Source organism: Solanum pennellii, chromosome 5 (assembly GCF_001406875.1).
Source record: "Solanum pennellii chromosome 5, SPENNV200".
Classification (NCBI taxonomy): Eukaryota; Viridiplantae; Streptophyta; class Magnoliopsida; order Solanales; family Solanaceae; genus Solanum; species Solanum pennellii.
In genome coordinates this window covers 3,493,163-3,518,460 of record NC_028641.1, presented here as the reverse complement: position 1 = coordinate 3,518,460, position 25,298 = coordinate 3,493,163, and the positions used below count along the sequence as shown (strand labels likewise).

Sequence of the window (25,298 nt, the reverse complement as noted above, 5' to 3'; positions counted from 1 at the left end):
ACCCCCACCCACCCCCTAGCGAGGAGGAACATGGTTCGGATGATTTCGTGAAAGAGTTTATGTTTTATGCATTGACATTATAATGAAATTTCAGAATATCAGATCGATTAAGTTTAAAATTTGAGTATTGATGATTTGTAAATTGACACCAAAGAGCGTAAAAGTAAAAAGTGAAAATAATAACACAAGCAAAGAAGAAAAAATAAGAAAGGAAATTTAAAATGATTAATTTTGATAGCCTTCATTATTTTAAATAAGAAAAAATAATTTGAATGAAGAGAAAATAAATTGTGTCATGTATATATAGAGGTATTAATCATAATCCATATCAATTATATATATAAAAAAAAGAAATACTACATATGAAGATTATTGTAAGAATTAATTTAGGCATATGAAGTATATTAATTTTAATTCTAAATTAAACTTGGGGAAGATAATTAATTAAAGTAAGGTCTTGCTAAAGTTTTTTTTTTCTTTTTTTCTTAATCTCATAACATATAATTAAAAACATTATCAATGTTTTGATTATTATTGTTCGTTTAAGTCTAAAACATATTTTATTTGGTTGATTAATCCATGTTGAACATCTAACAACCTTGTTTAGTCAACTTCAAAAGAAAAGAAAGAGACATTGTGTATATTAATTAACTAGTTTCTGAGGACGTGCTTTGCACGCGTGTTTCATGTGAATTTTTATAGATACGTTAGAATGACTAATGTTTCATGGAAATATATATGTAAATTGCAATGAATAATAAAATGTAACAATTACAAAATAAGAATAAAGACTTACACAATAAAACATTCATAGAAAACTAAATTAAGAAGTCTAATGGAGAAAAAAAAAGAAGACAAAAACAAACAGATTTAAGAAAAAATATAATGTAAACATTATTCTTATAAGACTGGTGTATGTATAGATGAAAAAATAAGTACAAAATTAGTACATAATTCTCTGAGTTCTTATCGATTCCTTCCATATCCTATTACAATTCAAGAGGCTTCTTCATCTACTTTAACTATAGAATAAAAATGATAGTCTAATAATCTTGGTAGGAGTTTCATGAGATAAATAAGTTGAATTTATACAAATAGAATTGAAGGAATATCTTAAAGTTTTAGTTTAAATATTTGGAGGTTATGAATATGAAAAGATGAGAGGTATGAATATTAAAAGGATATAAAAGTTGAATAAGTAATTAACAAATAATAATAAATAAATGAAGAATATAAAAAAGAAAATTAAAATTACCAAACCATGTAGAAAGAACAACTAAAGTTCTTATCACGTAATAAGCGTTGGTGAATTTAAATTTGTGAAGATAGAGTCATTCTTTAATAATAGTCAAGAGGACAGTATCAATGTGTGTCTCCATTTTGCAGATTGTCGAGACCATTTTTTTTTAAAAAAAAATTATAATTATTATATACATATAAATTATAAATGATAAATATTAATTAATTAGATATTTAATTAGAAATTAATCTTAAGAAGTCTAAAAGTCATTAACATTTTAATTAAATTTATACAATCAAATATTTAAATATTTTATAACAATTTAATTTATAGAAGGGATAAAACCGTAATTCAACTTTTAACTTTTTTTGTTCATGCTTTTAGTAATATATGATATGATTATAACAATATATAGTCTAGAATATTTAGTAACAAAATTAATTGCGAAGCTAAGAATTTTATAAATTAAAAGTTTAATATTTACATCTATGTTATACAATATAATTTTCTGACGTAAAACGATCAATTGATCACCTTTAGCCTGTACGTAGCTTTGCTACTACTAAATAACAATATATGCATGTATAGACACATAAGCAAATTATTTTTAAAAAGCTACTAAATAACAATATATGAGTATATAGACACATAAGCAAATTATATTAGGAATTTAAACTTTATAGATTTTCGGAGCGTTGAACACGTAGTTTTATAGATATGGGTTCAGACTTCAGACCTATTAATTATGTAATCAAGTTTTAGTGAATTTTTACACATGAATTTATGCATCACGTTAAAAGTATTGACACTGTTAAAAAAAAGAAAAAGCTACAAAATTCATCTTTAATATATTGATAAATAAGTTCTAGCTAACCTGATGTCGTTATTTTATCGTTAAATACGATTAGCAATATTCAATAATAGAAATTGTTAGTCGATAATTTATGAGTCTTGTATAAATAGGAGTTCAGATGAATTCAGTGACATTATAATACAGGCATATTGCATTCATTCTTTTAAAGACATGTCACACATGTATTACGTATTTATTGAGTTAGATATAAACGTCGCTAAAAAGGTAATGTATATGTAGAGGTCAATGGCGATGGCATGTGTTTTGGGAAACTTTTTTGACAAGCCTTCTTCAATGGCAGCTAATTCCAACAGAAAATTGGACCCAAAATTTGAGGGCCCTTTGACTAACTAACTATATTCATAATTATTACTTTTTTGTTATTTTTTTTTTCTTATTATTTTTACACATTAAAATTATTATAAAAGCTTCATTTTAATAAAATAAAATGAAAACTAGTTGCCAACTAAAAAAGACAATTAAGAAAAAACAATTAGAGGAAGGTAGGTATCTTTTGAAACGACACAAATTTGTAATTTGAATATGCTTTGAAATATGTCAATTTTTTTATTTTTTTATTTGTTTTTTATTTTTATTTTGTTTTACTTTTTTGTTTGGGGTTTATACTATTTGTTTGAACCTAAAATTGAAATTTTATTGTTGGATGAAGACAAGGTATGTGCTAGCATTATATGCAAAAAAAAAAAAAAAAATTAAGTTCAGATATTTTATATTATTTTATTTTTATATAAATGAGAAGATAATCTCACTATTTTAATTAATAATGTGATTAAATAATTTCAAAATTAATTAATATTTAAGCTAAATATGAAATCTTAAATTTTATTTCGATATATATAATTTTATCCATGACCTTAAAAAGTTTTTTTTCTTATTTTTTTGGGTGAGAAGTAATTGATTAATTAAAGGGGCAAATATTGGGAAAATGACACTCTTTTCTATTTAACCCTTCACACACACTATTAAAGAAAAAAAAGATAGTCTAATTTATAAAATATTTCGTATTTATATAAGTTTTAATTAATATTAGTGATTAATATTATGATTATTCATAACTAATAATAAATTATATAGAGATAATTTTATTATTAAGAAAAGTGCACAAACACATAATTTTGGTATTGTTATATAAGTTATATCTCAAGTTTATAAATTAAATTTTTTTTATGTGTATATACTTTGAAATAATTTCGAATATATAATTTTTGAAATTCAAATATTTACATCTAGACTTCAAATATGTATATGAGTGAAGTTCACTCTTTTTTGCATGACCTTAGCTATTTTACTTTAAACTCAAGGAATTTTATCTCAAATTTATCGATTTTCATTTAAAATTAAATATTTATAATTTAATTTAATTTCTACAAAGTTTCAGACACCAAATATCTAATGACAATAAATTATTTTGAAATATTAAATACGAGTTCTCCTTTATTAACTTCTCAAATAATTATAGATAATTAATAAGCACATTTTTTTTTGGCAAAATTGTCCCATTCATTTAATTTTAATTATCCATTATTAAAGGCACATGTAAGGAACCTTTACTATTTTTTCAGTTGAATTTTACTCCTTAATCTATTAAGAAGAAATAATTATTTCTTTTTTATATTTTCAATATAAATATTTATTTCTCAAGACTTAAAAATATTATTATACATCAATTAATATAAATATTAAAATAAATATTAATATATTAAATTTAAAGTGAATAAATAAAAATAAACTCATATATATTTAGAAACTTCTATAGAAGTATGGGTCTCAAATTCCCCAAAATATGTTAATTTCACTTTCCTCTTTTTTCTTTTTGCACATGCAATTTCCTTTCTTTTTCCTTCTAATATTGAAAAAGAAATAAAAAAAATTATTGACTTTTTCAATAATATTTTTCTAAAATAAAAATCCACCGCATTTGAACGATCTAGAGTCAGTTTGGCTGCTAATATACGTGTTGATTTTAGGTTTATATGTATGACAAAATATTAAATGAATCTATACACAAATATTGTAATTTATCTGTCTAAAATTATAATTATCTTAAAGTAATTTTTATATGACTTTGATCTGTAAATATTTTATATCAAGAGACAAAATTAAAATATTCTGAATTTATAAATTTTAATTTTTTTAGAGAAGCAATTTACTTCATTACTCAATAATTATCATTATATATTAAGTCGAATAATAATACAATACAAAATTTAAACCTATATTATTGGATTTCATTGAAATCATTGTAAAAAACAATAAATCCATGGTCCACCTCATGATTTTATATCCGATCAATGTACAGAGGTTAAACTCAAAACACAACACGATAAAATTATTAATAAAAATTGTTAAAAATTGACTTGTTGATAACTTTTTAATGAATTATCTATCGGAAATCTTTTAGCGATGAGTTAGATTTTGATTGGAGAACGTCCATTGAAATTGACAATTCTGATGTAATTTATGTGACTCACTTTTTTTTTAATCAGTTCAAAAAGGAATGACAAATTTTTATATTTACTTATTCAGTAACAACTTAACTTTAATATAATCTCACAAAAATGATTAGAGTCATACATATATCTACAAATTATTTTAAATCACAAACTTTAAAAAAATTTCTTTATTTTGTAATCAATATAACAAGTCAAATTATATCATATAAATTGAGATCGAGAAAGTATAATCCGATAATAATTATATTATTGGGTGTTCTTTTAAACGCCACCTTCAATAATTCTTTTTAAAATGTGCATGTGTTGACTTATATTCCAAGTTGTAATAACCAAAATATGAATTTTCTTTGTTTTATTGTTATTATTTAATATATAAATATATTAATAATAGATCCCCTAGCTACGTATTATAACTCTCTATATATAAGATTTATTTTCCTCCATTCAAATTATTTTCTTATTTTTCTTCTCTCTTCTTGACATGAAGAAACAAAATCAAAACTCCATAGCAATGGCTATTAAATCATTCAACACTCCAATAAATATTATAAATCTCTTTTCTTCTTTTTTCTTATTTGCTTGTGGTATAACATGTGGTATTATTTTCACTTTTTATTTCAAAAACTTTAGTGTTAACTTACAAGTCATCAATGGTCAAATTTTAAACTTTTCTTCTTTTAATTCACAATCATTATCATCACCATCATCATCACCATCATCAGCATCGTCATCGCAATCGATAATTCCTCGATTAGGGTTGAATGAGTATATTAAGCCAATTAATGTTGAACATGATATGAGTGATGAAGAGTTGTTATGGAGAAGTTCAATGGTGCCAAAAGTTAAAGATTTTCCATTTAAAATACAGCCAAAAGTGGCTTTCATGTTTTTAACAAGAGGGCCAATTTTGTTATCACCACTTTGGGAGCTATTTTTTAAAGGAAATGAAGGATTTTATTCAATTTATATACATTCTAATCCTTCTTATAATCAATCACAAGTTGATGAAAGTTCTATTTTTCATGGAAGGAGAATTCCTAGCAAGGTTAGTTTCATATAAATCATATAACTTACTTTTTTTTCTCTTTAATATTTCGATTTTTTTCTTACTGTTTCAATTAGTTGAGTCAGAGAAAGATTTAATATTTAAGCAGAGAATGATAGATTGTATACGAAAATTTTTTATTTACATTAGAATTTTAACTCAAATTAAATTCACGTTAAAAAGTCTTACATTTAAGATAATTACTACTCTATGTGAAATTTAGTATTAGTTAATCCTCCAAACACCATAATTATAAGAATAATAATACGAATATTTGTATTATTTTTCCTACGTAAAATAATGAGGCTGCTGGAATTTATTTAAGATTATAAAAATCTACTTTGGTTTATAATATTTTGTCACTTTATTGTAGTACATTGAAATTGGGACCATTTTGTCATAATAGTAAAGTTTTTTGTAGGACTCTGACAAAATATAAATGGAATATATTTATATAAATAGAAAAATAATTAATTAAATTGAAGTATATTTAATTGTAAAGAAAAGAATAGAGTATTGAAGTAGTCTACAAGGCTATATTCTTTTCTTTATGAAAATTCAAGAATAAGTCTAGTAGATTCTAGAATCATGATGTTTTTTACTAATTCCCAAAAAAAAAAAAAACTAGTCAATAAAAAAAGGAAATTAAATAATAAATAATAAATAATTTTTAAATAGATCACAATAAAGTAGGTGAATTTCTTAGAAACCTGGTGTTTTTATTTAATGGCAAACAATGAATCCTATTATAATTAAGATATTTCGAGTTCGTTCTAATTTAACTTTAAAATAATTAAGTTTTTCAATGCAAATTCATGTGCGTTATTTTTTCTTTAATATTTTCGCATATACGATTTGTCGTACAATTTTGTTAAGAATTAAAGGGTATATATAGTATTAGCGCAATTTAACCTGTTATATCATATTATTTATTTTGTATTTTAACTAGGTTATCAATCAATATTTAGTGTAATTATTTTAGAAGTGATTTAAGTTCTAAAATTATTATTTTATATATTCAATATATAGAACTCAAATGATAGATTATAAGACTTTTGAATAATGTTTTAGTATTTTTAAAAAACAACATATGTTTCATTAAAGAAAAAATAAAACGTATATTTCAATAATTTTTTCTAAATTATTCCTTTTTATCAAATTCCCTAAATTATTTAAGAAAGTCTAATTTACTTTTTTTTTTAAACTTACTATTCAATATTTTTTTCCATTAATGTCATAGATTTTCTCTGACAAATCATTGATTTTATGGCCTATATGTTTGGATATATAGTTATTTATAATATTAAATGGGAACTATAAAACCATGTGTCCTTTAATGAGAAGCAAACTACTCATGCTTCTTGTTAGATTTTTTTTGTTATTCCACCAAATATTTCGTATTTGTTTTGAGATCTAACTAATTTAAATTACGTTAAAAAATTTTATTTTAAAAATTAAATGTTTCCTACCTAATGTGTCTTAATCCATGTGTAAAATTTGAATACGAAACCTTAATTACTCTTTTAGTATATAATTTATCAGCATTATCTGTTATCTGTTTGAGATCCGTTTGATCTAAATTTTAAGACAAAAATGGACCTACCACCATTTTATTTTATTTTTAGCTATATATGAAATGAAATTGGACCTACCCTCAAACTTTTTCTGGTGGAGAAAACTTATAAATGCTTCTAACTACCAAAAAAAGTATTTATTGTTCATTATTTTTTATTGGTTTGATAATTATTTCATCAATCGCTTGAAGTATACATCTATAATTAATAGACTAATATCATTAAAATAAATTAATTTTTTTGTTTAATTGATGAAATGCAGGAAGTTGAATGGGGTAAAATAAATATGGTTGAGGCTGAAAAAAGATTACTGGCAAATGCTCTTCTCGATATCTCTAATCAAAGATTTGTTCTTCTCTCTGAGGCATGTATTCCCTTGTTCAATTTTTCTACTATCTACACTCACCTAATGAACTCCACGAAAAATTTCGTTGAGACTTATGATCTGCCTGGCCCAGTGGGCCGGGGTCGGTACCATCCACGAATGAGCCCGACGATCAAACTTCCACAATGGAGAAAAGGTTCTCAGTGGTTCGAAATGGACAGAGATCTCGCTTTAGAGGTTGTTTCGGATCAGACGTATTTCTCGGTTTTCAAGAAACACTGTAAGGGCTCGTGCTATGCTGATGAACATTTTTTACCAACTTTTGTAAGTATGAAATTCGGAAAGAGGAATACGGGTCGGACTTTGACTTGGGTCGATTGGTCGAAGGGCGGGCCCCACCCAACCCGTTTTTATAGGTCAGATATAAGTGTGGAGTTTTTGAAAAAACTTAGGAGTGAGAGTAGTTGTGAGTACAATGGTGAGAAGATTAGTATTTGTCATTTGTTTGCAAGAAAATTTACACCACATGCTTTGAGTAGATTATTGATTTTTGCACCAAAGGTTATGCAATTTAACCATTAATTTAGGATTAATTAACACAAATTGATGTACATGGAAAAAAAAAATCAATTCTTTGTACTTGATCAAATGATCAATGTGTTCATTTATTAATTCATTCTTTGATTTTGATTTTTTTTTCTTATTTTTTCCTCTTGTAAAAAAGCAAATGTGAGATATGTAAGAATTTCATTTTCTTTGTGTAATAGAGAAAATGATAAGAAGTGTCACACGATAATATTTATACTTGTATTTAGGTTATATCATGTATTTTCACCTTTTCTGTATATATTGTATCATTCGTTTTTCGTATAATTTGTATTATTTATGATATAAAAATGCAATAAAAAGAGCGTAAGATTGCAAAATATAGAAAGAGAATTTTGTAGCTAGAATTTAAAGGTTTTTTAAAATCTAGATCTTGTATTCATTTTTTTGGCTAAGTTATTTTAGACTTTGATAAATATTTTAAAATGTAATTTTTTTTAATCATATTAATCGAAGAGAAATTGTAACTTAATAGTATTTTTCTCAATATCTAAATTTAAAATCTAAAACTTACTAAATTAATCTAATTTAATATAGCTTTAAAAAATTAGTTAAATTAATTCTCGAAAAGCGAAACGTGATAGGTATGAACAAGAAAATTAACAATGATAAATATCTAACGTATATTTTTCCGGTTAAAACACCGCCGTAATATATATTTTGTATTTTCTTGTTTTATTTTTTATTAACTTTATTTAATAATTGTTTTTTTCTATAAATAGATTAGTAACAAATCTTTTTTGTACGGATTATGATGTAAATTAGTGTTCTAGGTAATAATATCAATATAATCCTAATTTTATACTGATTACGATTACTATAGTTTCTAGGTAATAATATTAATATAATCCTAATTTAATACTGATTACGATTACTATAGTTTCTAGGTAATAATAATATCAATATAATCCTAATTTTATACTGATTATGATTATTATAGTTCTAGGTAATAATATTAATATAATCCTAATTTTATACTGATTATGATTACTACAGTTTCTAGGTAATAATATTAATATAATCCTAATTTAATACGGTTAATGATAACTAAACCTCTATATATTAAGACAATCGATTTTTTTCCCTTCATTTAAATTATTTATTCTCTCTTAACATAATATAATCATGAAGAACAAAAACCAAAAATTCAGAAATTTACTCACTATCCCAATAAATATGATATATCTCCTTACTTTTTTATTCTTTTTTGCTTGTGGTATAATTTGTGGTATTACTTTCAATCATTATTTCAATAACTATAATGTCAACTTATTCCAAGTTATAAATGGCCAATTTTTAAATTGTTCTTCTTTAAATCCACAACCATTATCACCACCACCATTACCACGATCAGTACTATTATCACCACCACCATTACCACCATCACCACCATCACCGCGATCGATAATTCCTCAATTAGGGTTGAAAGAGTATATTAAGCCAATTAATGTTGAACATGATATGAGTGATGAAGAGTTGTTATGGAGAAGTTCAATGGTGCCAAAAGTTAAAGAGTTACCATTTAAAATACAGCCAAAAGTGGCTTTCATGTTTTTAACAAAAGGGCCAGTTTTGTTATCACCACTTTGGGAGCTATTTTTTAAAGGACATGAAGGATTTTATTCAATTTATGTTCATTCTCATCCTTCTTATAATAATTCAAATGTTGATGAAAGTATTATTTTTCATGGAAGAAGAATTCCAAGTAAAGAAGTTGATTGGGGCAAAGTTAATATGGTCGAGGCTGAAAAAAGATTACTAGCTAATGCTCTTCTCGATATCTCTAACCAAAGATTTGTTCTTCTCTCCGAGGCATGCATTCCGTTATTCAATTTCTCTACTATCTACACTCACCTAATAAACTCCAACGAAAATTTCGTTGAGACGTATGACCTGCCCGGCCCAACGGGCCGGGGTAGGTACCGCTCGCAGATGAGCCCGACGATCAGACATCCTCAATGGAGGAAAGGGTCTCAATGGTTTCAAATTGATAGGGATCTCGCCTTGGAGGTTGTCTCAGACAAGAAATATTTCTCGGTTTTTCAAAAACACTGCATGCGCCCGTGCTACGCCGATGAACACTACCTACCAACGTTCGTGGACATGAAATTCAAGAATGGGAATTCGGGCCGGACCTTGACTTGGGTTGACTGGTCGAAAGGCGGGCCCCACCCGGCCCGATTTAATAGACTAGATATAACTAATGAGTTCTTGAACAAGTTGAGGAATGAAAGTAGTTGCAAGTATAATGGTAAGAAGACAAGTATTTGTCACTTATTTGCAAGGAAATTTACTCCACATGCCTTGAGTAGACTCTTGATGTTTGCACCAAAGATTATGCAATTCAACCATTAGTTAGAATTATTTAGATTTTTTTCAGCTCTTATATTAAAGCAATTGTAAGAATTTCAGTTTTTATGAAAACTTCTCCTAAATTCTCTCTTTTATAGATTAAAAATAAGAGGTTAATTTACATAACTGAGAATAACAAACAAGTAAAAAATATAAAAAAAATTGTCACTACTGACTAGCTGCACCACATGTATTATCTTCAGAAACAGCAGGAGAGTCAGAAACAGAATCAGTAGCAGTGTCATGAGAAGGTGAAACTTCAACACCTCTCAACTCTTCAATCATTTTCACAACATAATTTATTTTAGGCCTTTGATCTGGTGATGTTGAAGTACATGCCATAGCTATCTGCAATAGCCCTACCATTTCTTCCTCAATGTCCTTATACCTCATCAACTCCAAATCGAACACTTCCGCGGTCCATTCTTCCCTCACCACGGATTGCACCCATCTTGGTAAGTCCAAGACCCCTCCGTAGCTGGTAGCGAGGCCACTACCGTTGTCCACGACTGAAGGGCATTTACCGGTTAGCAGTTCAAGTAATAGGACCCCGAATGAGTAGATGTCGGACTTTTGAGTTATTTTACGACCATCCAATGCGACTTCAGGTGCTCGGTAGCCGTTGGTTTTTGGGACGGAAGATGGTGTGGCGAAGATGGCTAGACCGAAGTCGGAGACACGTGCATTGCCGCTCTTGTCGATGAGGATGTTAGTTGATTTGATGTTGCCATGAGTGAGTTTGAGGGACTTGCATGAGTTGTGGATGAAGGCTAGCCCTCGAGCCGCTCCGGCTGCAATCTTTAACCTTGTTGTCCAGTCTAAAGGTGTTCTTCCAGGCCCTCTGTTACCTGTAGAAAGAAGATTCATGCCCATCAAAACATTTACTCAAACTACTATGATGGAACACTTCTCATTTACTCGACTCTTTTTCCCGTTTTTGGCCACTATTTAATTTCAACGTTCCACATGAATGTATATGAACTCTTGAAGACCACAAGATTCAAAAGTGTTGTTTACTTTTCTTAAACTCCGTATCAAGTCAAAACCAGACAAACAAATTGAAACGGAGGGGAAAAACGAACAAAAACATGGGCAGATAGGACAAGGAGTATGAAGTTGACACAACAGACTTTGATGGTAGGAATAGTAATACATAATTATTCATATTTCTAAAATGAGTAAATTTAACATATGAAGCAGCTGTCTCCTGTTACATGAATGACAGATACAATTCAACTAGAAGTTGATTCTTAACTATTTGAACCAGAAAAAAAAACAAGAGGTTATATTTCACTATCCACCTACCAAAACAGATGCAAGATGTCAGTACTAAGTGAGGTCAAAAAGACAAGCAAAAAGCTGTAGAGCCACAATATGACAGTAGGACATCTCTTGCCTAAAAAGTGTGAATTTCTTTATTTTGCTTTGGCCCAAAAATCAGAGGGAACACATAATTGTATTCATCTACAAGTCCTTTGCTCTAATCTTCTGTCACTTTAAGACCATCATGAGTAAATTAGATTCCTTTAAAACTTTTTCAAGAATATGATGATAAAGATTGTTAAATAATTTGAATTCCCTACATTTGAAAATCAAAAATAGCTTATGTGACAGAGAATGTAAATAACTAACATACCTTGACTAGGAACTCCAATATTCTATAGTTTTAGCTTGAAAAAACAACGTAACACTTGCCCATGTTGCTGCACTTCAAAAATGCCCCATTGACATTTTTGAAGAGTCCGAGCAACATAGATTTTCAGCATCCCCACATGGCTAGTTTCAATTATGTAAATCGAAACATTAACTAAAGCAAATACTGTTTAACATTGAGGTATCCCATCTTTATTCCTATTTCATCATAATGCTAGTCCTGGTTAACAGTAGCAGACCAAAAGCAATTAAAGACAAAAAGCCAGACTCAAACCCCATGTGATTATGCTACTACTTGCCAAACTTTACCACCCAAATCAATCTTTAATCTTCTCCATTTTTCCCATCCAGTGTCCGGCAACCGCATTGGAGCCGGATACATATTCGCGCTAGGAAGTCCCACATAGGGACAAACCGCTACCTAACAAGGGCAAGTCCATACTCAAGGCTCGAACTTGAAAAAACCTCTAATTGAAGATGACAAAGTACTTACAACTCCACTATAATCCTTGTTGATCAGTCAATATTCTTTTCAGCAAGACAATGCTAAAGATCACATTTTTCTTCAAGAAACAAGTAATATGCTTTCAAGCTTACCAAATTTGGGTTTCATTTCTTATATGCATTATAGACCAGTCCTTGTTAACAGGTGCAGCCAAAAAAAGCAACTAAAAACCAAGAAAAAAACAAGACACAAACCAACCCCATGTGACTTTTGCTACTAGTTGCCAAACTGTATCACCCAAATCAATCAATCTCAACAACATAATCCTAAAGATCACATTTTTCTTTTACAAATCAACAACACAATCCTAAAGAACACATATCAACAACAAAAACAACATACTCAATGTAAATATGTTTAGTACTATTGAATTTCTTGAAGAACAAAAACTTACCATGAAGAAGCCAAAACAAGTTGCCATTAGTCATGAACTCATACACCAACAACTTCTCATCTCTAGCAAAGTAATATGCTTTCAAACTAACCAAATTTGGGTGTCTAAGTCTTCCTAAAACTTCCATTTGTTGCTCAAATTCTCTTTTCCCACAAACATTCAATTCTTTCAATCTTTTCACAGCCACAACATTTCCATCATCCAACACAGCCTTATAAGCAGTCCCAAATCCTCCTTTTCCCAACATCTCAGCTGAAGCTCTCAACAAATCCTCAAGCTCAAACCTCTTCGCCCCTTCGAAAAACACCATTTTTCCTCTCTCGAACCCACTCGTCTGGCCCGTATTAGGATACGGGCTAGACGAGTATACAATCTTCTCACCTTCAAGAATGTGTGACCCATTCTTCTGTGAAGAAACTTTCCTAATGCAGAAGAAACAGTAGAGAAAAATACACACAACACACAGAACCAACACATCACCTAGTATGATAGCGATTATTGCTAATGAGCTCATTTTACCACTACTATGATGGGTATTTTTAGGACTCAAAGTTGCAGATGTCACCGGCAATGAGCTCGGAGAAGATGCAACGGTAGTTTTAGGACTTACCGGAGAAGCTATTGCTCCTGTCGACGGCGACGGTTCACGAGGAACCTCCGCCGTACAGTTAGGCAACGGAGAACCACAAAGAACCCGGTTCTTCAAAAATGCAGATTCCGGGAAACGAGATAGTGAAACGGGTATTTCTCCGACGAGTTTGTTACCGGAAACGTTAAACTCTTGAAGATTAGGTAGATTAACCCCAGAAATCTCACCGGAAAACCCATTTCCTTCGAGACGAAGAGTAAGCAAATGTGTCAAACGATTCACCTTAGCCGGAATCTCACCGGAAAACTTATTATACGACAGATCAAGTCTATAAAGCTTAAAAAGCGAGGTTAACGACTCAGAGAACTCCCCAGAAAGCTCATTATGTGAAAGAAACAACAGCTTCAAAGCAGTAAGATTCGAAAGATTCGGAACAGAACCAGAAAAATTATTATATTTCAAGCTCAATACTCTCAACTCTTTGAGAAACACCAGATTCTGAAAAGACCCTTTTAGATTAAGACCTTCAAGAACAAGTCTTGACACCCTATTGTTAAGACAAGATACACCAGTCCAAGAACAGGGGTTAGTTGATGAATTCCAGTTGTAAAGTGAGTTTGTTTCATCTGAAGCTGATTTGAAAGCTAGTAATGGTGCAATATCTGGGTTTGGGGTAGATTCAAGAAGGGTGAAGAGGAAGAAGAATGAGAGAAAAGTGTAATGGAGTGAAGTAGCCATTGAAGAGTGAAGAAGAAAAAAAAAACAGAGTGAAGGAGAAAACAGAGTAATAAAGGAAGAGAGAAAGGTGGTGTAATTAATGTTGAAAATAATGTGACAATTGTGGGGCAATTAATGCAAGTTTATATTTTAGTATATAGTATTTGGATATTATTTCCACTTTATATTTCAACCTAAATACTCCTTTAATTTAATTAATTAATTATAAGTCTCTTTGTTTAGTATTGCTTTGAAAATTTTAATTTTATGAAATATAATATTCGAGAATGTTCAATAATATCTGTCTATTTTACAAAGTTATTGAACAATTTTAAATTTAGTTTTTAATAATCTTTATCATTAATTATAAAAAAATTTAATAAATATATATTTTAAGATACCGTATTTATTATATTCAAAAACGATATAGTAAAATTTATCTTTTATTTATAGTGTCTGTCAATAACAAGAATAGTATGAAAGAGGGAGTAATATTTTTGAAGTCCAAAATTTGGCTATTACTCCGTTCGTTGTATATTACTTGATTTTTATTGATTTAACATATTTATTAAGAAATTTTTTGTTAAGAGTGTATTTTACTAATCTAAATCTTATTAGTGATAGTTTGAATTCAAAATTGTTGACTCCTTTTGTTGAATATTATTTGATTGTTGTTGGCTTGATATATTTTTAAAAAAAACTTTAATTAGAAATGGAATATGTTACTAAATTAATTTTATTAATGATGATTTAGAACTCTAAATTTGATTAAAATTAATTTATGTAGTTATTTAATAATAAAGATAGTGTACCATAAATGATGAAACTCTATTAATTTTGAGAAGTAAAATGAAATAATTTGTTTTTTCTAGACTTGTTCATTTTGACAAATGAGGAAGTGACAAAAAAAAGTTACATATTATACTCTCAATTAGTTATTTTGAAAAAGATAAAATCTTTTTAAAATCTTAAGTTTCTAATCCATTTACTTCATAATTAATAAATACTAAATATAAAATAATAAACTCACTATATCAATTATTTTTTTTTTAACAGATATATTAATTTAAAAATAAATAAGTAATTAATTAGAGTTGGGTATATTTTTAACATAAGGTTTACTCGGGAGAGATAGAGACCCTTTATGTTTCCTTGAGTCCTTTTTGATCATTTATTATTAAAGTAGGCATGAAGTTAAAAGAAAAATTAATGTCTTTCTTTGATTTTTTAAAATAGAAAAAAATATGTTTAAAACTTTTTCATATTTTAGATTTAGTTAATATGAACCAAAAAAAAAAATCATACTAGGAAGACCCAAGGTATATATTAAGTGATTTTTTTAATTTGTTTAAATCATAATAAATAGAATCAATTGATATCTATGTTAAGTGAAGATAATTGATATTTTCTTCGTTCATTATTAATTGTTATACTTTTCGTTTTTAGAATCAAACTATAAAAGTTTAAAATATATTTTTCTATTATATAAATATGTAAAAAATTACAAATATATAATACTATTCGTATAGCTTTTTTCTTTTCGATAAAATTGACTTGAGTCGTGCATAAATGACTTTTATATCATGGTTATTAAAAAAAAAAGAATAATATTAAAGGAGTGCTGGGGCTTTAGTGGTTTTGTGTCATGAGAAAAAGAAGCCTCATAAATGCTTATTCAGTATTTATATTGAATAGAAAATAATAAGTATCACATGAAGTTAATCCATCTATATGCAAATTAACAAAACAAAAAAAAAAGCTTTATAAATATTTATATTTGATATTTATATTGATATATGATAACATGCACCACATGAAATTAATCGACATACATATAAATTGACGAAAATAAGAAAAAAAGTTTTATGAAACTTGAACTAATATTTATATCGATAAAAAATAACATGCATCATGTAAAATTAATTTAGATATATACAAATTAAATGTACGTGGTAGTTATTTTACAAAATTTATTTAATACAAATAATCTGATTCAAACACCGCGATTATTTTTTTTAGGGATAATACCCAATTACCTCCCTAGCCTATACCCAAAATGCCTACGACACACCTTATCTTTGATGAGGTCCTATTACCCCCTCCAACTTATTTTTTAAGTAATATACTACCCCTTGCGTGCCTACGTGGCAAAAAACGTGTTTTCACCCATGTAGGGCGCGTGAGTGCGGAGTGAGGGCAGAGTGAGTGCAGCTTTTGGTTAACATTGGCCAATGAAAATGAGCCACGTGTCAAAGCAATTTGAAAAAAATACAAAAATGAATTTTATTGTTTCTCTCAAAAACATCTTCTTCCTCTTTTCAAAAAAATACCACCATTTTTATGGTTCTTCATTTTTGAAGAAGATCCATTATCATTCAAGCTCCTTGATTTGAAAAGGTAAAGTAAAATTTAATATATTCTTTACATCTTTTTATGTCGATTATTAATTCTTATTTTTTTTTGACAATGTTTATAAAGTTAGGGTTATGACAAAATCCGAGTTGAATAAGTTGTGTATGGATGAGAACGATTCAATGTTTAACGCGGAAGTACGATGCAAGCATGGAATCTTACTGCAAATGCAGACGTCTTGGTCAAATCGCAATCCCGGAAGACGATTTTGGTCTTGTCCTCACTATGAGGCCACAAACTGTAATTTCTTTAGATGGAGAGACACGGAGAGAGTTGATGAAAGATCTCGTTTTATTATTCCTAAATTGGTGAATAGGATTAACGAGTTAGAAAAAAATTATGAGCGTGTGAAGATGCAACTGGAACAGCTTGATAATTCCAACATTGAACAGTCAAAACTAGAGAAAATTCCTTTGGATGAAGGTGAAAGTCTTCGAAATCGTTATGAAAATCTGAACATCAATTCAAAGGAGAAGGTTGACAACGTAAAAGAAATGGGTGAATTGAAAGACAAGAAGAAGATGAAAGGGATGAAAATGAAGAAAACAAATAAAGGCTGTTGTTTTGGCAAATTCCTTTGTTGTCTGGTGATTTGTTTTGTTGTTGTATTTGTTAGTTTTCTAACTCAAGTTGGTAGGTATAAGGATCATATGAAATTGCCATAATTTTGTGTGGTACTACAAAACCTTTATTTGCTCTATTGTAATGTAAAATTGAATTTGTTTGTGTTTGAAACTGTCTTAATTCTCTATTTGCCATGTTGATATGTTTGTGTTGGAAGTTGTAAAATGAAGTAAAGCAACAGGTATTAATCATTCTTGAGAGCAAATTGTAAGTACAAAGTTGTTTGTAAAAATGCCGAGAATTAGTCACAGCGCATAGGTGCCCAGAATTTCATTGCTTAAGAGCAAATTTTCAGTACAAAATCTAAATGTGCCCAAAATTATACAAGTCACAACACATACGCAAAACAAAGTTTTCACATTGCATAAGTACCCGTAATTTCAGTACTATAACAAAAAATAGGAATATTTAGTTTTCCTTCAAACATGAAACAAAATAGTACTTATAGTGGCCACCAACAAAGTACTGATAAAACACCATTGATATCAACATTATAGTTTCCATGGGTGTTGAGCTTGTGAAGAGGAGGAAGCATTTGGGTTTGAAAGCCTTGATTGATCTCTAATCTGCTGGAGCCTTCTAGTTGTGATTGCCTGATTTCCTTTCCACTTCAATCCGCTTGTCGGTTTGAAACCAACATCCCCAGTTACAATACTTGATCTCAAAACTCTCTTTGGTCCGGCTAATATTGTGCTACTTGGCAGTCCAGGCTACAAAATTTTTAGAGAACTAAGATTATTAGAGAATAAATGTGCAAGTTATTAGAGAACAAACAATATGAATGCATCGCAATACTTACATTGAAAGTTTTGAAACCATTTTTAGCTTGAAACACACCCATACCAGTGACTCTTGGCCTTTTAAATTGAGTTGTGTTTTCAACACCCTTTCCTTTCCTGGTAGTAGCAGTTTCCTTTGGTGCAACATTTGTGTTCTGGTCTACACCCTGTGTTGTACTACCTTGAGAACATGTAAACCAATTTTCAAGTGGATGATTACTACCTCTTCCTGCACTTCCCAATCCCCTACCCCTTCCTCTACCACTCCTGGATCTTGATAATACTCCAACACCATTTACACTTGCACATTCTTCATGTGTTGGTGTTCTTGAAGTTGTAGGAGGTGCAGTGGTTCTAGGAGAGGCCCTTGATGCACTTGCACTTGCTCTAGCTCTTGTTGTTCTTGAAGTTGTTGGAGGTGCAATAATTGTAGGTGAATCCCCTGTTGCACTTGCATTTGCACTTGTGTTTTTAGGTCTGCCTCTCCCCCTTTTGGCAACAGGCTCACTCTCAATATTTGTTGATTTCTAATTAGCAAAAAAAAAAATATTATATTAGTAAGTTGATTACACTTTAAAAGTAAGTGACAAAATAGTAATGTACCTTTGGTCTTCCCCTTCCTTTTTTTGAACTTGATGGTTCTTCAACATTTGAAGTAGGGGTAGCTCTCTGTTCCCCGGCAGTAGAACCAACTCCATCACTCCTTCGTAAATGACAACTTCTTTTATTGTGACCTTTAACATGGCAAAGACTACATGTCATAGTTAGTCCTGTTTTAGATAATTTACCAGACACCTTCTTTTCACCAACCTCTTTCCTTCTCAACTTTCTAGGTCTGCCTGGCATTTGTTTTATCACTGGTGGATCAACAAGAGGATTTTTTGATTCTGGCCACATTGGCATGTTATTCATAGGTTGTATGAAATGTGAGTAAGTCATCAAGTACCTCTCTTTAGAGTAGCATGGATGAATGAAATCATGTGGGTCATATTGTTTATGCAACATTGCAGCTAAGGCATGTGCACATGGTATACCCTTCAACATCCAAGATCTACAACTACACTCCCTCTTTCTCAAACATACAGTGTGTTGTTTGTATCCATCCAAAACCTCATAGCCAGTTACTCCATTAAACTCAATGTTACATGCCATTGACTTATCAATATTTTGTTCTAGTACTTTCATTGCCATTGGAGAGAAATTGCTTATCCAAGAGTTTGGAAATTCACTTAACCTAGCTAACCTATTCATGACCTTAATTCTTATCTCTTCAAGCATAGAAATAATGGTTTTATGCCTTGCAGACAAAATCCAAGCATTAAAGCTTTCACACATATTATTATCTATAGCATCAGACTTGACTTCACAATTAAAATACACCTTACACCAATATTCTTTATCATAGTAAATTAGGTCATCCACTATACCTGTACCTCCAGTACCTAATTTAGACAACTCGTGCAGATTTTCTCTAAATTCAGCTTCAAAAGTACTTCTAGCACACTTCCAGAACTGATTCTTCCTTTGCAGCCCTCTCCAATTCTTTGACCAATTTGCTAGTATATGCCTAGCACACCTTCTTTCCTCACAAGCTGGCAACAACTCCTTTATAGCTATATCCAGTCCCTAACAGTTACAACAAACATTAGATAATTAAGTTTAAAAAAGGGATAAACCAACAGATAATTTAAAACAAGTTTACCTTTTGCATGTCTGACATAATTGTGAAACTTGTTCCATCTCCTAATCTCAAGTCTTCTTTCAACAGAGAAATAAACCAACTCCAAGTGATTGTGTTCTCATTTTCAACTACAGCCCAAGCAAGTGGAAGCATTTGATTATTGCCATCTTTAGCCACTGCAATAAGTAATTGACCCCTGCAAACCCCCTTCAAGAAACAACCATCCAGACCAATGCATTTTCTAGCTGACATAAATGCCATCTTGAGTGCAGCAAAACAAATGTAAAATGCCTCAAATACTGGCCTACCAGATTCATTAGCTTCTCCTAGCTTCACCACACAAGTACTCCCAGGATTAGTCCTCAGCAACTCATCCTTATAATCAAGAATTCTCCCAAATTCCTTAACATGATCACCCATAAGTTCATTCAAAATTTTAGCTCTTGCTCTTCTAGTTGTGGTCTTACCAACATGCACATTATACTTCTTACGGATTAACTCTTGCAGCTTGAACACTCTGATATTTGGTTGTTCAATAACTTTCTTTTTAAAAACAGTAGCAATGAATCTAGAGTTGCACAAATAATTCCTAGTAGCCTTTTGACATGAATGGACTGGCATGTAAGTCTTAATAACAAAGTTATTAGTCTTCTTGTCCAAACTTGCATATAACAACCATTTGCAATTTACCTTGCAACATCTCACCCTTACTCTATTTGGCTCATTCACACACTTTTCAATCTGAACCCCTCTCTGAATTGCATACTTAGTGACTGCCAATCTAAACTCTTTTACACTTTCAAAAACCATACCCAATTGCCACACAATCTTCTTAATATTGGGATCAAATCTGACTCTCTCTATGGTATGTTTTTTCCTTTTTGTGTTAGGCAGTTTCAACTTCATTTTTTCACCTTCCTCTAGACAACTATCATCTGTGTCAGTTTCAAAACTACAAGCATCAGAACTTGCATAATATGGTTCATCACCCCCCAACCTTCCTTCTAAAGTACATCTATTGATAGCTGTCTCATCAAACCCAAGATCTGCTCCAGCATTACCACATGCTACTTCTTCAGTATCTGCAGGAATTTTTTCCCTTCTTTTTTTCCTCCTCAGAAAAGATCTTTTCTCAGCCCTCAGTTGAATTAACTCCTCATGAACATCACTTCCATATTGATCATCTTCAAGTATTTCACTATCTTCAGAATCATCACTCTCTTCAGTTGACTCATCAGATACTTTTACAGAGTATTCACTATCTTCAGAATCTGATGGATCACTATTTAGAGCTGTTGGGTTTGAAGTAGAAGGAATATTTGAGGTAGTATTTATAGTTATATCTACCCCATTATAAGCAGCCTCACCTACTTGATTATATCCACTAGCCTCAGTGGTCCCAAATTTATTAAAAGTTGCACCAGAATCCTCACCAGGCATGTGGACATATACTTCCAAAACAGACCCACTTTGCAAACAATTACACATTGCTAAGAGAATATCATCATTGTCAATATCTCCTAAAATGCAACTATTAGGTGGCCGGACACTAAATTTACAATTTGGACTATACCCTAGTTCTTTAATATAGTCCTTAATCTCAAAGTATGATATTGTATCCACATCAATATCATAATATTCACTCACTAACCCACCCACATATCTTGCTTTATCACCTTCATACAACAAGGCCCCACCATGATAAAACTTTAAAGTAATGAATGTAAACCCACTCATACCTATATGCATAAACATAACAATAATTAAGTAAAAGTTGCTAATAGAATATAATAATTGACTAAGAAAACACATACCCAAATAGTTATAAAAACAATTCAAGTTGAAGAAAACACATACTCAGCCCCACACATACAGAACACAATACCCCACATAAATAACACAATACACGACATATCTTTATCTTCTTACAATTAGGTATGTAACCCCACACTGACACAACACAACATCCAACATATATTTTCTTCTTAGGATAATGTTATTTAACTTTAACCCCACACCCACACAGACACAACACAATACCCAACATGAAGTTACTTTATTGTAACCCAGAATATAAGACAGCACAGAAAAACACCCAACTCGTCTTTATCTTCTTGCATGTTTCATATTATAACAACATAACTCACACAAATATAATACCACCCAACCAACCCACACCCAAAACACGTTTCATATAAATGTATGAATAACAAGTTACATACACCCATAACAACAAAGGTGACAGTATGAATATATGAATAACATCAACCCTAAAAATAAGAAATTTGATATCTAACAGAACCACAACATAAACCCTAAAAGTTATATTTCACTCAAAATCGAAATCAATATTTAACATATCATAACCCCTACAAAATCTAAGCATAACCACTACAAAATCTAAGCATAACAACAAAAAACAAAATAAATGAAGAAAAAACTAACCTTTGAACTCAACTCAGTCACGATTCTTGCTGAATGAAATCGACCCACGTCCCACACTGTCACGATTGAAATCGATCCACACACTGCAACCAAAAATTAACTCCCAAAATCCAACAACGAAAATCAAATTTTGACTGGAAATCTAATTTCTTAGCTTTGAAATCACACATGCAAACACTTTCCCTCTATCTTCATCTACTTTTTTGGTAAAATGAATTTGGAAAAGAGTAAACGCCAGACTAGGGAAGTGTAAAGTCACTTTATCGAAAAGTGAAAAGTGGGTCCCGGCGCGTGTTCAACAAACAAATGGACCTTGCAGATTATTTTTGCCACGTAGGCACGCAAGGGGTAGTATATTACTTAAAAAACAAGTTGGAGGGGGTAATAGGACCTCATCAAAGATAAGGTGTGTCGTAGGGATTTTGGGTATAGGCTAGGAGGGTAATTGGGTATTATCCCTTTTTTTTAAGCAGGAAGTGCTAGGGTTTAAAGGTTCATAAAGGCTTTGCCCTACGGCTGAATAAAGAAACAAAGCAACGTTCTTTTAGTCATTCTCTTGAAGAACTCAAAATTTTCACTTTTGCTTTTGGGTACAAAACCAATAAATCTTTTAAATTAAATTAAATTAAAACTTAGATTTAATTTAATGCAATGTAACATCATTTGTCACTTCTATAATACACTAAACTATGCACAGCACAATAAAGCCTTTTTGATTGACTTGTCACAATTTAAAAAAATAAATGAAAGTTCATGTAGAAATATTTTGTGTGTGTTCAATGTTGAAAAAATATTTTATCGAAAACAATTTCCTTGTATTTCAGGAAAATTCAAATATTATTATTATGAAGTTGTAAAAATAACTAAAATGACTAAAATAAATAAATTAATTTAATATATATTTTGAAATTTCAATTATCATTATCAAGAGGGAAAATGCTCAAATATGTCATTAAACTTTCAGAAAAGACTTATTTATAATAAATAAATTTAATATATATTTTAAATTTTCAATTATCATTATTAAGAGGGAAAATGCTCAAATATGCTATTGAATTTTCATAAAAGACTTATTTATGCCATCAGTTAAAAGTTTGGCTCATTTGTGTCATTACCGTTAAAGTAAAGGTTCACTCATGCCATTATGTTTTAACAATAGTTTTGTAAAACTATTTTTGATACGTGATTAATTATAACTCGGCCACGTCATCAATTTTTTAAATTAAAAAAATTAATTCAATTTATTTCTTCAGAATTATGATTTTTTTATTAAAAAAATTGATGACGTGACCGAATTACGATTGACGACGTGTAAAAAATGGTTTTGCAAAACCACTGTTAAAATATAATGACATAAATGAGTCTTTTCTTGAACAGTAATGATATAGATGAAACAAATTTTTAACAGATGACATAAATGAGTATTTTTTGAAGTTCGATGACATATTTGAGTCTTTTCCCTTATTAATAAGTTGTAATAAAATACCAAAAATAACAATAATTAACGACTATAATGACGAAAAAAAAGAGAGAAGTACAATAAAGCAAAAACAAGAAAAAGGTCAAGAGTGCAAGTTTATGTTTAAAGTGAGGAGATTAATCATTTGGTCTAACGACAAAAAGCAAAATTTGGAATTTTGATTAGAAATATGATTTATTTAATAATTTGTCTTTTACACTTTATTATTAATAATAAATAAAATTATTACCTTCTGTTTCTCTTCTTGTCTCCAACGTGGGACCAAAATCAAATGCTATAATTTGCTTGATTTCATGCAACATTTCCCATGTATAACTTTTTTTTAATTATTTTTTTATATACTTTACTTTTTCCTTTTTCTTCTTTGACTAAAGTTTTTCTTTTTTTAAAAAAATAAAATTATATTGGAGCCTTCAATTCTAATTTAGTTGTTTAGGAAAATAGCGCTATAAAGTTAAAAAGGTGGAGCGGCAAAAGCAATTACGTAATTAGGGATAACAATAGAATGGTGCGAGTTTGAATTTGTACAAGCGAATATAGAGTTATGCAGGTGCAGATACGAGGTTATAATATTTGAATATGATATCTTTCGCTACAAAATAGTTCAACGAATTTTTCATACTTTTTGAAGTAGTTCAATATACTTTTGCAACAGATCGTATTGTTTGTTTATCCCTACCTTTATTAGTTATTTTTAAGATTCTGATATATTTATTAAAAAGATTTACGATACTCCTTCAACCACAATCATAGGTCTCGAGTTTGAATCTCCCTGAGAATTCGTCTTTGTTAGAAAACGCTTTTACCTCCAATGTGAAACTTTTCCGACGCGAGTCAGATTTAGCCGGGCTCCATTATGTTAACCGGACGCCGGGCAAAAAAACAAAAAAGAAAAAAAAAATTACTTCATAATGGGCCTAAGTTAGCCCACTTGGGATTTTTCTTTGGGCTTGAGGTCTTGTAAATTGGAGTGCTTTGCACAAAAGTGAACTTTTGTATTGCTATTTAAAGTTATGCCAGGTTCTGATATTTGTGCAAAAATGGCCTTTTAAGTTGAGTGAAAAATTTACATATCAAAATACTTCTAAATTGAACAACAAAGATGATCAAGTGAGCTGGCAAGAAGAACCAAAATCGGAAATTATAGCATATAAGTCTTGATAGATCGATATAACTTTATGCAATATTTAACTTAGATATCTTACGAGCCAGATTACTAAACTACATCGGCTTGTCAGGATTTCATAACTACAAACACAAAAGAGAAAGAAGAGAGAGAAAATATATATGACTTCATATGATATATTCAATGTAGTTATCGTCACGATTTTAGAGCTACAAATAAAGGTTTAAGAAATTATATTTTAAAACTGTGACATACAAATCATGAGAAAAAAGAATCGAGTGTCTTTTTAGAAACAACATCTCTCTTATCTACAAAGACAAGAGTAAGATCAACGTATATTCTATCTTTTTTAAAATTAATTTTTTTTTAAATTATACTGAAAATGTTATTTTACTAAGTGTAAGTAAATTTTTTTTCAAATAAT

At 29.9% G+C, this 25,298-nt stretch overlaps 5 protein-coding genes across 5 annotated transcripts; 3 read left to right on the top strand and 2 right to left on the bottom strand.

Moving 5' to 3' along the window:
• The first annotated feature begins 5,048 nt into the window (after positions 1 to 5,048).
• On the top strand, positions 5,049 to 8,205 carry LOC107019887 (glycosyltransferase BC10-like). Its single transcript, XM_015220247.2, has 2 exons — positions 5,049 to 5,612; positions 7,449 to 8,205. Exons 1-2 carry the CDS (start codon positions 5,049 to 5,051, stop codon positions 8,091 to 8,093), a joined length of 1,209 nt encoding a protein of 402 aa, XP_015075733.1. The 3' UTR covers positions 8,094 to 8,205.
• Positions 8,206 to 9,242: 1,037 nt separating this feature from the next.
• LOC107019205 (glycosyltransferase BC10-like) lies at positions 9,243 to 10,472 on the top strand. Its single transcript, XM_015219766.1, has one exon. It carries the CDS (start codon positions 9,243 to 9,245, stop codon positions 10,470 to 10,472), a length of 1,230 nt encoding a protein of 409 aa, XP_015075252.1.
• Positions 10,473 to 10,529: 57 nt separating this feature from the next.
• On the bottom strand, positions 10,530 to 14,479 carry LOC107018471 (probable leucine-rich repeat receptor-like protein kinase At1g68400). Its single transcript, XM_015218964.2, has 2 exons — positions 13,022 to 14,479; positions 10,530 to 11,317 (listed from the first exon to the last, which is right to left on the bottom strand). The coding sequence occupies exons 1-2, from the start codon at positions 14,346 to 14,348 to the stop codon at positions 10,638 to 10,640; spliced, it is 2,007 nt and encodes a 668-aa protein (XP_015074450.1). The 5' UTR covers positions 14,349 to 14,479; the 3' UTR covers positions 10,530 to 10,637.
• Positions 14,480 to 15,896: 1,417 nt separating this feature from the next.
• Positions 15,897 to 17,404, top strand: LOC114077323. Its single transcript, XM_027917168.1, has 2 exons — positions 15,897 to 15,913; positions 16,810 to 17,404. The coding sequence occupies exons 1-2, from the start codon at positions 15,897 to 15,899 to the stop codon at positions 17,402 to 17,404; spliced, it is 612 nt and encodes a 203-aa protein (XP_027772969.1).
• A 297-nt stretch (positions 17,405 to 17,701) lies between these two features.
• LOC107019204 lies at positions 17,702 to 22,686 on the bottom strand. The gene is made up of 5 exons (XM_027917060.1): positions 22,269 to 22,686; positions 19,845 to 21,562; positions 18,746 to 19,768; positions 18,163 to 18,669; positions 17,702 to 18,073 (listed from the first exon to the last, which is right to left on the bottom strand). Exons 2-5 carry the CDS (start codon positions 21,558 to 21,560, stop codon positions 17,855 to 17,857), a joined length of 3,465 nt encoding a protein of 1,154 aa, XP_027772861.1. The 5' UTR covers positions 21,561 to 21,562; positions 22,269 to 22,686; the 3' UTR covers positions 17,702 to 17,854.
• Between the last annotated feature and the right edge of the window lie 2,612 nt (positions 22,687 to 25,298).

Excerpts from the sequence above, each read along its gene's own strand:
- LOC107019205 (XM_015219766.1), top strand. The coding sequence starts at position 9,243 with ATGAAGAACAAAAACCAAAAATTCAGAAATTTACTCACTATCCCAATA.
- LOC107018471 (XM_015218964.2), bottom strand. The coding sequence starts at position 14,348 with ATGGCTACTTCACTCCATTACACTTTTCTCTCATTCTTCTTCCTCTTC. Across the intron at positions 11,318-13,021 it reads CTTGTTTTGGCTTCTTCATG|GTAACAGAGGGCCTGGAAGA; the intron begins GTAAGTTTTTGT and ends TTCTTTCTACAG.
- LOC107019204 (XM_027917060.1), bottom strand. The coding sequence starts at position 21,560 with ATGAGTGGGTTTACATTCATTACTTTAAAGTTTTATCATGGTGGGGCC. Across the intron at positions 18,670-18,745 it reads AAGGAAGGGGAAGACCAAAG|AAATCAACAAATATTGAGAG; the intron begins GTACATTACTAT and ends TTTGCTAATTAG. Across the intron at positions 18,074-18,162 it reads ATGGTTTCAAAACTTTCAAT|CCTGGACTGCCAAGTAGCAC; the intron begins GTAAGTATTGCG and ends AAAATTTTGTAG.
- LOC107019887 (XM_015220247.2), top strand. The coding sequence starts at position 5,049 with ATGAAGAAACAAAATCAAAACTCCATAGCAATGGCTATTAAATCATTC. Across the intron at positions 5,613-7,448 it reads GAAGGAGAATTCCTAGCAAG|GAAGTTGAATGGGGTAAAAT; the intron begins GTTAGTTTCATA and ends GATGAAATGCAG.